Source organism: Mandrillus leucophaeus, unplaced genomic scaffold (genome assembly GCF_000951045.1).
Source record: "Mandrillus leucophaeus isolate KB7577 unplaced genomic scaffold, Mleu.le_1.0 Scaffold672, whole genome shotgun sequence".
Classification (NCBI taxonomy): Eukaryota; Metazoa; Chordata; class Mammalia; order Primates; family Cercopithecidae; genus Mandrillus; species Mandrillus leucophaeus.
Genome location: NW_012107275.1, coordinates 435326 through 447366, shown reverse-complemented (window position 1 = coordinate 447366; position 12041 = coordinate 435326). Strand labels below are relative to the sequence as shown.

The following is a 12041-nucleotide window of genomic DNA, read 5'->3' as shown; positions in this document are numbered from 1 at the left end:
TGGCATGATGCCAGGAGGGACAGAGCCAGGCCCCACAGGAAGGCTGTGCTGTAGGTGTTGGGCGGTGGGGACAGGTTAGCCCCTGGAGGTGTTGACGGTTCAGGAGAGAGCTGGAAAGATGGAGAGACAGGGCTGAAAACCCAGTGTCTGTAAAATAGGGAAAAAAGACTAGGCACAGTGACTCATGGCTGTAATCCCAGCACCTTGGGAGACTGAGGCAAGAGGATCGCTTGAAGCCAGGAGTTTGAGACCAGCCTGGGCAATACAGCAAGACCTGTCTCTGCAAAAGATAAAATAAAAATAAATTAGCCCGGCATGGTGGTGCGCGCCTATGGTTGCAGCTGCTCGGGTGGCTGAGGCGAGAGCATCCCCTGAGCCCAGGAGTTCGTGGTTGCGGTGAGCCGTGGTCGCCACTGCACTCCAGCCTGGGTGACAGAGCAAGACCCTGTTTCTAAAAATAAAGAAAAAACACCACGTGTGATCTGGGGAAAACAGTGCCACGTGTCGTCTGGAGAAAACAGTGCCACGTGTGGTCTGGATCCTGTGAATTGAGGATGTGTTTCATGTTGCAGGATAGATGTGCTTGGGGAAGTCTTTGCTAGTCTCACTAATGACGTGTCTGTGTCTCTGCAGCCGTGAGCCGCTCGTCCCAGCCTGTAGCCGTCCTGGGGACACAGAGCCCTCCGTGGTGCCTGGGGCTTGGATTGGAGCCAGGACCTCACTTCCTCCTCTGCCCCTGTCCCTGCCCCTCCCAGCACCTGGCCCACACCCTGCAGCCCACCCCATGGTCTGGTCCTGGGTGGCGATGGCGTCCAGGTGGGGTCCCCTCGTCGGCCTGGCTCCGCGCTGCCTCTGGCTCCTGGGGGCGGTACTCCTGATGGATGCGTCAGCACGGCCTGCCAACCACTCGTCCACTCGAGAGAGAGCGGCCAACAGGGAGGAGAACGAGATCCTGCCCCCGGACCACCTGAACGGGGTGAAGCTGGAGATGGACGGGCACCTCAATCGGGGCTTCCACCAGGAGGTCTTCCTAGGCAAGGACCTGGGGGGCTTTGATGAGGACGTGGAGCCGCGGCGGAGCCGGAGGAAGCTGATGGTCATCTTCTCCAAGTAGGTGCCGCGTGTGCCCAGGCTGGGGGCCGCTGCGTACGCTTGCCCGTGTGTTCCTGGCCTGGCTTTGCGCAGCGGGGGGCGCCACATCCTGCGTCAGGACCTGCCGGGCTGGGAGGGCGTGCCGGTGATCAGCGCCACTTCCAGCCTGCTGTGTTTGCACTGAGGCCTGTGCTGGCAACCTGGAGCGGCTTCTTGAAGGCCCTGGGTCCAGTGAGGACTCAGAGGGCCAGAGTGGGCTGCGTGGCTGTGCCTAGGACAGTCTGGAGGAGGAGCCCTCCCCCACTGCGGTGGTCAGTGTCCTCCATGCTGAGGGGCAGATGCCGGCCACGGGCAGCCTCTGCAGGCTGCAGCACCAGTTGGACGAGGCCTGGCTGAGGAGTGAGGCCACGGGCAGCTGGAGAGCTGGTACAGGGTGCTCTGGGCTCCTCCTGACACGCCCTCTACCCTGTGTGTCTGGGGTCCCTGTCACACACGGGTGGGCAGTGTGTCATACGCGGGCTGGGGGTGTGTGGGGTTGGCTTGTTTTGCTGGCCTGTTCGAGAGCAGAGCTGTGCTGTCAGTGGCCCATCCTTGGCCATCACTGCCCCCGCCCTGCCAAGTCCCCGAGGCTCTCTCGCTGCCTCTGTGCCTAGTGCCGAGCTTTCTCCCCCGACCCCATCCTCGAGTCTCGGGAGCCTTGTGTAAGGGATATAAGATGAGTCAACCTGACCACTCACCCACAAGGAGCCAGGTCCTGCACGGGAGCCTTACTCCTTGTGGCACGGCCGGGGTGCCCTGCGGTGTGGCCCTGGAGCCCATGTGCACTCAGCGCTGGCCTCACTCCTGGAGGCAGAGCAGGGTCAGGACATGCCCGTGAGTCCTTCAGGCCAGCCGGGGTGCTGGGCAGGGAGCCAGGGTGCAGGTGAGAGAACACCCTGGGCCTCCTGGGACCTGTGGGACCCGGGCATACGAAGGCAGCCCCTGCCACAGGGCCTGGCCACAGGCTCACCTTCCCGCAGGGCCTGGTGCTCCAGGGCCAGTGCAGAGGGGCAGGTGGCAGAGCTGGTGAGCAAGGAGGTTGGGCAGGGCTGGGGCCCAGGGGTGCAGGTGCAGGTAGGGAAGGTGTGAGGACTGGCCTGGCTGTGCCAGGGCCCTGGGCTGAGGGCCAGGCAGGAGGGCCCTGAGGATCCAGGTTTTTGGGCGGAGCACAGGTGAGCTGGTGGGACAGAGGCACGGTGCCAGCTGGCATCCCTTTGCACCTCTCCCCAGATGGCATGGTTCAGGGATCCTTTCGCAGCCTGAGTTCACTTGGTGGTGACCTGACCAACCATGAAGAGGCTGCTGGTGCTCCCTGGGGCCTGTCAGGTTCACTACCCTGAGCTCACGCAGGCCTGGCTCACGGCGTCACAGGGGAGGGTCCCCGTCCCTGCTCGGCCAGTGCTGAGGGTGGGCTGCATGCCTGGGCGAGGGGAGTTGAGGCGTCTGCTCGGCGCATCTCCGGCTGGACCGGGGTTTCTTTTTGGTGCCTGTAACGAAACCCCAAGCCATCTCGTTTGAGGAGGCGGGGGGCGTGGAGAGTGGGATGTAGCAGCAGGTCTCCGGGTCTCCGACACCAGCGCCGAGCGGCGACAGCGGCCGCCGTGGGTGTTCAGACTTCCCTCCCCAGCATGCGGGTCCCTTCTCATCCTCCTCCTGCGCAGGGCCCTGTCCCTCCAGGACCTACGTTCACTCAGCTGTCCTGTCTCCTCTGCCTCCTCTGGACTGGGACAGCATCTCAGACTCCGGTTTTTTGGTGGACGTAACAGTTCTGAGGAGGACTGAGCAGGAGGTTTTAGAATGTCCCTCGGTGGGATGTGTCTCCTCCTGACTGTACAGTGTTGAGGGTTTTTGGAAAGAACACCCAGAGGGGAGGTGCCCTGTCCTAGGGGCTTTTGAGCTTCACTTTCCTTCCCACTTCCCAGCACCATGAGATGCTCCAGGCTTTACTTCCCGCCTCCTGGCACTGTGAGGTGCTCTAGGCTTGCCTCTGTGCCGCCTGCCGCAGTGCGATAGCTGCCGCCTTTCCAGGGAGCCCTGGCTCCTGTGGCTGGAGCTGGAAGCCAGGGTCTGGGCACGGGGCATCTTGCCCTTGTCCTCTCAGGAGTCAGAGCTCGATAACATGCGTGTGCACTAGCCCAGTCACGTCTGCGTGCTGCCAACCCTGTTCATGTGTGTGTGCTGTGTACACGCGGGTACTGGCCTGTGTACCTGCATGTGTGCATGCCAGTCCACGTACCTGCACCGCCCTGCAGCCGTGTCTTCAGGCACCTGAGTTTGGATGAGCGACTCCTCGCCGGCATCTTGACTGGAATCCTGCGCCACGTGGTTCTTTCCACCTTTTTGTTCTGCTTGTGTGCACCCATGTCTGTGGCGCATGTGGAGCACGTGGTGTCTGTGGCGCGTGTGGAGCACGTAGAGCATGTGGCCCGTGTCTGTGGTGTGTGTGGAACATGTGGCATGTGTGACCCGTGTCTGTGGTGCATGTGCTCTGTGTGGAGCATGTGGCCTGTGTCTGTGGCACGTGTGGCGTGTGTGGAGCTTGTGGTCCATATCTGTGGCGCGTGTGGAGCGTGGCCAGAGCAGTCGGGGATGCTGCTGTCCACGCGAGGCTCCCCAGGTGCCCCACCTGCCACACGGCCATCCAGGCGGCGCCCTCCCCGGCCGATGTACTGTGGGGACTGTGGAGCTGAGGGTGCCTCCCAGGCCCATCCACCTCTGGGCTGCCGTGGCTGCTGAGGGAGGGATGTGTGTGAGCGGTGGCCTGGCCTCCTTCTGTGGGGATCTCTGCCCAGTGCCTCTGAGCTGTGCCTGTGGTGTGTGCACCATGGAAGCTGGCCTGGCCCAGGTCCGAGAGGCCACACCCACCTGACGAGGGCCTGCTTGCCACCTCGTAACGTGGCCGCGGCTGCCCCTGAGTGGAGCATAGGGGCAAGGGGCCAGGGCACCCTACTCTCAGGGACGCCTCCAGCAAATGCACCAGCCGGGGTCTCGAGACCTTGCACCTCTGGAAGCCCTGCCTCCCAGCGCTGTTGCCCTGGGGTTAGGTTTCCAACAGGTGAGCTCAGGACACGTGCAGCCTCAGCAGGGGCAGGTGCTTGTGGCTTCCACGAGGACATGATGGTAAAGCCGAGCTCTGTGAAGCTGGGATGGAAGTGACTTGTCCTGGGGCCTATGGCCTCCTGACCTGGCCTGTGCTGACGCTGTGTCCTCAATCTGTGTCCCTGTCTCCCAAGTCTTTGGACACAATGTTAAGTCCCCACACGCTCTTTTTCCTCAATCTTATCACTTGATGTTTATATAAAGGGTTTTGTTTTGTCTTGTTTCGAGTCAGGGTCTTGCTGTGCCGCCCAGGCTGGAGTGCAGTGGTGTTATCACAGTTCGCTGCAACCTCCATGCCCCAGGTTCAGGCGGTCCTCCCGCCCCACCCTCTTGAGTAGCTGAGACCACAGGTGCACGCCATCGCACCTGTCAGATTTTTGTAATTGTTTTTTGTAGAGGTGGGGTCTCCCTATGTTGCCCAGGCTGGTCTTGAACTCCTGGGCTCAAGTGATCCAGCCGTCTCAGCCTCCCAGCGTGCCGGGATTATAGGTGTGGCCACTGTGTCCGGCCTGTATGAAGGTTTTTCTGTAGCCACACGTGAAGCATCTAAAATAAAACATGGGCTGGGCCTGGTGGCCACACCTGGAATGTTAGCACATTGGGAGGCTGAGGTGGGTGGATCATTTGAGGTCGGGAGTTTGAGACCAGCCTGGCCAGCATGATGAAACCCTATTTCTACTAAAAATACAAAAATTAGCCGAGCGTGGTGGTGGGCCCCTGTAATCCCAGCTACTTGGGAGGCTGAGGCAGGAGAATCACTTGAACCCGGGAGGTAGAACTTGGAGTGAGCCGAGATTGTGCCATTGCACTCCAGCCTGGGCGACAGAGTGCGACTCCGTCTCAAAAAATAAAACGTGAAGAGTGTGACTTTCGGAAGCTGTGGTTGGAGAGGGGGGTCTGGTGGTGATTCTGTGTGACGGAGGGGGAGGGTCCATGCATCCCCCTGGGGAGGGGACCGTGGCATCCACCTTCCCCAGTGTCTCTGGCGTGGCCCCCCCACCCCGGCCCCCACGTCCCAGATGTTTCTTGCGTCGTCCGGTGGAGCCTGTCACCGTCGGTGGCAGGTTCACCCTGCCATGGAGTACTGGGCCGGCGGCGTCCATCTGGCTATTGAGGGTCTGGGGGCCCAGTCTGATGGCCGCCTGCCCGTCTGCTGTCCTGCAGGGTGGACGTGAACACCGACCGGAAGATCAGTGCCAAGGAGATGCAGCGCTGGATCATGGAGAAGACGGCCGAGCACTTCCAGGAGGCCATGGAGGAGAGCAAGACACACTTCCGTGCCGTGGACCCCGATGGGGACGGTACTGCGGCCGGGCCGGGGTGGGCGGGCAGGGCCATGGGCCTTGCCTGGTGCCTGGAGGGCAGACAGGCCAGTTCTGAGGGATGGGCGGCGGGGAGGCATCAGCCGGAGACCCCGAGGTGTGGTGGGCGCTGAAAGCTGGGTTCGTGATGCCAGAATCTTGGTGACAAAGGCGTGTGTGCCAAGCACTGGGCGTGGCCCATGGAAGGTGCCTCTTAGGACTTTGGGGCCTTCACCTGGTGGTGCCGAGGCACAGACATTCCCAGCTGGCCTCACAGGTGAGGAGGCGGGTGCGGGGTGCTGGCTGGGGCCCTGGGGCTCCAGACACTGGCATCCTGCCGCCTCCAGCCCGGGCAGCAGAGCAATACCCCATCTCAATGGAAGAAGAAGTTCGGCTCAGTGTCAGACATCCTGACAGGTGTGACCTGCTCTTCCAGGCCACGTGTCATGGGACGAGTATAAGGTGAAGTTTTTGGCGAGTAAAGGCCATAGCGAGAAGGAGGTTGCCGACGCCATCAGGCTCAACGAGGAGCTCAAAGTGGATGAGGAAAGTGAGTGCTCAGCCAGGCTCCTGCCACAGGTCTCAGGCCTCCCATGTGTGCGTGTGTGTGTGTCGTGTGTACGAGTGCGCCGTGCATGTGTGCTCGTGAGTACGTGTGTGCTCGTGAATACGTGTGTCGTGAGTACGTGTGTGTCGTGTGTACGAGTGCGCCGTGCATGTGTGCTCGTGAGTACGTGTGTGCTCGTGAGTACGTGTGTGTCGTGAGTACGTGTGTGTCGTGTGTACGAGTGCGCCATGCATGTGTGCTCGTGAGTACGTGTGTGTCGTGTGTACGAGTGCGCAGTGTGTGCTCGTGAGTACCTGCGGTGTGTGTGCGTGTCATGTGTACGAGTGAGCCGTGCATGTGTGGGTGTGCTTGTGAGTACATCCGGGTGGCCGTTCGTGTGTGCTCGTGAGTACATGCAGGTGAGTGTGCCCTCACGCCCATTGTATGTGCTCGTGCACACGTGTCCTAACTGTATGGCCCAACCTGGGTGGTGGTGGCTGTCAGGAGGGAAGTGGATGAGGCCATTGCCAACTCAGGCACCACCCAGGGGTTTGGTGGGGAGTGTGTGAGCTGTGCCCGGGCGGCTCTCAACTCTGCTGGTCACGGCACCTTCACGGCCGTTATTCAGTTGGGTCCTGCAGAGAATCCGAGGCTGTGCATCTGGGGTGGGGCCTGCCCCATACTCTGAAGGCCACCTGAGGCAGAGTTTCCCAGGGAGAGGGCACAGCCTGTGCCTGAGGGCTTGGCCCTGTGGTTTGGATCTGCTGGAGACATCTGTGTGGCCGTCAGGTGGTCACCAGAGAGTGGTCAGGTCCCAGGGGGAGGCTCTTCCTTGGGTCTGGGGTGTGGCTGTTGGCCAGCAGGGCAACCTCAGCCCTGGGCCGGTCTGAGCTGGTGCCTCTGTGTGAAGAGGGTGGGGCCAGGTGGGGCCCGGCACCCTGGCTAAGGCCAGGCGAGGGGAGAGCCAGGCCACCCTGCACGGGGCAGGTCTGGGAGCGCTGTCCGGGCAGAAGCCCCTGCTGGCTCAGTTGTGAGACACAGCTGAGCGGGTACTGTGGCGTTGCTGCCACCCTGGGGCTCTGCGTGCCCTTCCCGGTTGTGCCTGTTGTCTGGTTTGGGCTTCGTGGAGAATGTGCGGCGACGCCTGTTCCATCGCGTCTCGGCTTCCTGGGGTGGCGTCTCTGCTGCCCTGCAGGGAGCCGTGTTGTTTACGGGGCTGGTCACGTGATAGACGGGGCCGCTCCTGGCAGGCTGGGCATATCTTACACCTTTATTTGTTGTGTCTACTCAACCTATCAGTAACACACATTTCCTCACCAGAGTCTGAAGGCAAACCTCCTCTTAATTTATTTCTTTTTTCATGAGACGGTCTCACTCTGCTGCCTACCCTGTACCTTCCCGGGCGCAAGGCGATCCTCCCACCTCAGCCTTCCCGGTGGCTGGGACCTCAGTCACTGTCACCATGCCAGGCTAATTTTTGTATTTTTTGTATGGACAGATTTTGCTCTGTTGGCCAGGTTGGCCTGAAACTCCTGGACTCAAGTGATCCGCCCACCACAGCCTCCCAGAGTGATCGGCGTGAGCCACTGCGCCTGGTCTTAACCTTTTTTTTTTTAATTTTTAATTTTTTATTGTTTGAGAGAGAGGGTCTCACTGTTGTCCAGGCTGGAGTGCACTGGTGCAATCTTGGCTCTCTGCAGCCTCCACATCCTGGACTCAATCTATCCTCCTCGGAGAATAAAAAAAGTAAAGGTGTAAGATACGTTCCTGCCAGGAACAGCCCGTATCATGTGACCAGCCCCCATGGCGGGGCGGCCTCCTGAGTAACTGGGACCACCAGTGCGTGCCACCATGCCCCACTGATGCAAAAATATATATTTTGTAGACACAAGATCTCCTCATGTTGCCTTAGGCAGGTGTCAAACTCTTGGGGTTTGAGAGGGTTCAAGTGACCCGCCCGCTTCGGCCTCCCCCCGTCCTGGCGTGAGTTGCAGGCGTGAGCTCCTGTGCCTGGCCTTGACCTTCTAGAATGATGTGGAGACTTTTGAGCCTGTTGGCTCTGCCTGCCCTTCTCCCAGTTCACGTACTCTCCTCTGGAGTTCGGTCGTGTCCTTTCTAAATTTTACCAATTGGACGTTAAAAAAACTAAAAAACGCCGGGCGCATTGGCACACGCCTATAATCCCAGCACTTTGGGAGGTCAAGGCGGGCAGATCACGAGGTCAGGAGATGGAGACCATCCTGGCTAACACGGTGAAACCCTGTCTCTACTAAAAAATACAAAAAATTAGCCAGGCGTGGTGGCGGGCGCCTGTAGTCCCAGCTACTCGGGAGGCTGAGGCGGGAGAATGGCGTGAACCCGGGAGGCGGAGCTTGCAGTGAGCTGAGATCCGGCCACTGCGCTCCAGCCTGGGTGACAGAGCGAGACTCCGTCTGAAAAAAAAAAAACTAAACTAAAAATAAGAGGATCTCCCTATGTTGCCCAGGCTGGTATCGAACTCTGGCCTCAGCCTCTCAGCGTGCTGGGATTACAGGCACAAATCCCAGTACCTGGCCAAATTGGATGTTATTATTTCCTTTCCGAAAGAGTGGTTTACGTTTTCCTCACCGCACACGGTTTGTGCCTCCACCCCGGGTCCCGCGTTCCCTGCTGTCCTGCCGGTGCCTTTAACCTTCGTCCCGTTGGTGAGCTTTTGCACAGCAAGTCCAGCCTGCTGGCGATGTGCTGTGGTGGGAGGCCCTTGTGTTTGCCCGCGCCCTAACTCCGATTGTGTCTGTCTGTCCTTGGTGCCATTTTCTGCCCAGGACATGTCCCACCTGGACCTAGAGCTCTGTGACATCCCTGTGAAGCCTTCGTCTACCTTTGGGGCTTAGCAGAGGTGTATGTAGAATTCACTCTGTGTTCTGGAGGTCCCTGTGTGTGCTGAGGTGCCGTTCCCTGCCCAGCCGTGTCTGATCCGTCTTGGTCTCCCTGACCTCGGGGTGCTTAGGACCCCCCACCCCTTCGGGTATTTGGCTTCTGGCTCGGGAAGAGCAGCGGCCGGGTCCTGGAGGGAGGGCCTGGGAAGCACTGGTAGGCGTTGCTCCAGCGACCTCCGACCCCTCCCTGCATGGCTCCTGTGAGGGCCATGGCATGAGTCCTGGGGCTGCTGTTCTCGTGCTGCAGACCTGATTCTGGGGACTGCGGTGAAGGCGTGGCAGGCGGGCATCGCCCCTGTCCCCTGCCTCCGTTGCTACATCTCTCTGGGTCTGAGGTTGGGGCTGGGCGGCGGCTGTGAGAATCCTGTGCTGGAGAAGGCAGCTCTCAGCCGGCCTGTCTGGGGCGTCTGTGCCTGTCCTGAGTGAGTCTCAGTTCGGCCCCGTCCATCCCTCACAGGAGCTGCAGTGGAGCAGACAGGGAGGGGTGCCCCAGGACCCGCAGCCCCGTCACTCCTGTCTTCCTTTAAGTGAACTGGTCGTGTAGGAGGAGGTTGTTCAGAAAGGGATAAGAGGAGACGGCAGCTGGGCCTCATCCTCCTGCAGTAACTGTGACCCAGAGGCTGCTGCGTTTGTGGCAGAGGCTGCGGCCAGGGCAGAGTCGGGCCTCACTTGCAGGGGCTGAGCCTCAACACTGGACTTGGCCACTGACCACAGCGAGCCCCAAGATGGGGCAGGAGGTTGTGATTCTGCCCTGGAGACCGAGACAGGCCCGGGCTGAGGGTGGCATGGGGCCCTTGGGATGCGTGGGGACCTCGGAGTGAGGGGGTCGTCAGGGCTGGGAGGGCACAGCGGGAGCGCGGGGGCCACACACCCAGAGGCAGCACTGTGTCCCAGCCGGGAGGCTCTGCTCAGCCCCTGTCTCAGTCATTTCTAGAAACTGTGTTTTCCTCCCTGTGACGTCACACATGAAGGAAACGGAAAGGGCAGGGAGTCCTTTGCCCTGCGGCGCCAGGGCGGTGCCTGCGTGTGGGTGATTGGCTCCTCCGGAGGGGCAGATGCGGGTGTGTGGGGGGGCCCAGGCCCATCCTGAGGGGTCCTGGGCATGAGGGGGTCTGAGCTATGTCCTGGGGATTCTGGGTCATGGGAAGGTTCTGGATCATGTCTTGGGGTGTCTGGGCTGTGTGGGGGGTCCAGGCCATGTCTTGGGGGTCCAGGCTGTGTGGGGTCCAGATTCTGACTTGGGAGTCTGGGCTGTGTCCGTGGGGAGTCATGGCCATCCATGTATCGGGGGTCCAGGGTAGGGGGTCCAGGCTGTGTGGGGGGTCCAGGCTGTGTTTGGGGGGGGCCTGGGTTATATCTTGGGGGGTCCAAGTTTTGTCTTTGGGGATCAGGCCTGTGGGGGGCTCTGGGTTATGTCTTGGGGGGGTCCAGGCTGTGTCTTGGTCGTCTGGGCCATGTCCGGGGGACCTGTGAATCCTGGAGGGTGGGGCCCCGGTCTCGTGGGCGGCTATGTCCCTCAAGTTCAGGCAGCACCTCTCGGAGCTTTCTGGATTTGCGTGCCGGCGTCTGTCTGCCTCGATGCCCACAGGCTGCGCCCCTCTCAGCACAGGAAGTCCTGGAGAACCTGAAGGACCGCTGGTACCAGGCAGACAGCCCCCCCGCGGACCTGCTGCTGACAGAGGAGGAGTTCCTGTCGTTCCTCCACCCCGAGCACAGCCGGGGGATGCTCAGGTTCATGGTGAAGGAGATCGTCCGGGACCTGGGTGAGGCTGGGTCCAGCCTGGCTGGCGCGCCAGGGCCCGGGGACCAACGGCAGGGGCCGGGCATCGCCGAGAAGTCGGGTAAGGTCCTGTGGGAGCCCCAGCCTGGGTGTGGGCTGATCCATTCCCGTCTCACAGACCAGGACGGTGACAAGCAGCTGTCTCTGCCGGAGTTCGTCTCCCTGCCCGTGGGCACCGTGGAGAACCAGCAGGGCCAGGACATTGACGACAACTGGGTGAAAGACAGAAAAAAGGAGTTTGAGGAGCTCATTGACTCCAACCACGACGGCATCGTGACGGCAGAGGAGCTGGAGGTGAGCCCTGGTGCAGCCGCGTCCCGGAGCCAGCCCTGCGAGGCACTGTGTGCGGAGGGGCCGGCGGATCTGGGCCTGAGACAGGAAGCCATGCTGGTGTCCAGCCTGAAACTCCCCCTGGGCTGGTCACTGGGGCGTTTGCTCAGTGGCGTCCACCAGACCGCGTGGCCATGGTTGACGTTTAGGTTCAAATGGATCAGAGACAGGCGAGCCTGGCCGGGCTCCATCCTCAGGTTCTCACGGCCCCTTTTTAACGGGACCACAAGGGGAAGCTCCTGCTGGGCCCAACTTGGAGGCAGGTGCAGGTGGGCGGGGCGGCCTGTGCCACATGGCTGGAATTTACCACCTTCCTTTGAAGCGTTTTCACTGGTATCATGTGTAGGCTTGTTTGTCTCCACTGCTGAATGAGTCATCTTGTTTTTATGTAGAATCCTGTGATCCCTGGCAACAGCCAGTGAGCCCGGCCCAGGTTAGGGATCCTTCAGAACTGGGGTTCAGGCCGGTGTAGCCCCTGTACCCCGTGACCCCTGCCGGCCACGGACAGGCCTCCCAGGGCCCCCGGCTTCTCCCTGCCCCGTGCCCTTCTCATTTGTGCCGCCTCCCTTCGGGAACCTTCCAGAACATGCCCACACTCCCGCTGCAGCCAGCAGGCACCTTAAATAGCCACTTCGTGTGGATGACCGCGGAGCTCGGGCCAGCTGTTCCTTCCCTGAGCGGAGCCGGGAGGGCCTCCCGGGCGGCTGGCACTGGGAGGGGGAAAGGCGGAGGCTGACCTGTGCCCCGCTCGCCCGCAGAGCTACATGGACCCCATGAACGAGTACAACGCCCTGAACGAGGCCAAGCAGATGATCGCGGTCGCCGACGAGAACCAGAACCACCACCTGGAGCCCGAGGAGGTGCTCAAGTACAGCGAGTTCTTCACCGGCAGCAAGCTGGTGGACTACGCGCGCAGCGTGCACGAGGAGTTCTGA

The 12041-nt window shown here is 61.1% G+C and overlaps 1 protein-coding gene across 3 annotated transcripts; it reads left to right on the top strand.

Moving 5' to 3' along the window:
* The first annotated feature begins 639 nt into the window (after window positions 1-639).
* On the top strand, window positions 640-12041 carry SDF4 (stromal cell derived factor 4). Of its 3 annotated transcripts, XM_012001975.1 has the most exons (7): window positions 640-1110; window positions 5395-5531; window positions 5968-6081; window positions 10601-10759; window positions 10895-11070; window positions 11690-11770; window positions 11824-12041. In XM_012001975.1, the coding sequence occupies exons 1-7, from the start codon at window positions 785-787 to the stop codon at window positions 11881-11883; spliced, it is 1053 nt and encodes a 350-aa protein (XP_011857365.1). In that variant the 5' UTR covers window positions 640-784; the 3' UTR covers window positions 11884-12041. The 3 variants fall into 3 exon arrangements, with proteins under 3 accessions (XP_011857365.1, XP_011857364.1, XP_011857362.1); XM_012001974.1 differs by lacking the exon at window positions 11690-11770 and having other exon boundaries at window positions 11865-12041; XM_012001972.1 differs by lacking the exon at window positions 11690-11770 and having other exon boundaries at window positions 10601-11070; window positions 11865-12041.

Excerpts from the sequence above, each read along its gene's own strand:
- SDF4 (XM_012001972.1), top strand. The coding sequence starts at position 785 with ATGGTCTGGTCCTGGGTGGCGATGGCGTCCAGGTGGGGTCCCCTCGTC. Across the intron at positions 5,532-5,967 it reads CGTGGACCCCGATGGGGACG|GCCACGTGTCATGGGACGAG; the intron begins GTACTGCGGCCG and ends CTGCTCTTCCAG. Across the intron at positions 6,082-10,600 it reads GCTCAAAGTGGATGAGGAAA|CACAGGAAGTCCTGGAGAAC; the intron begins GTGAGTGCTCAG and ends CGCCCCTCTCAG.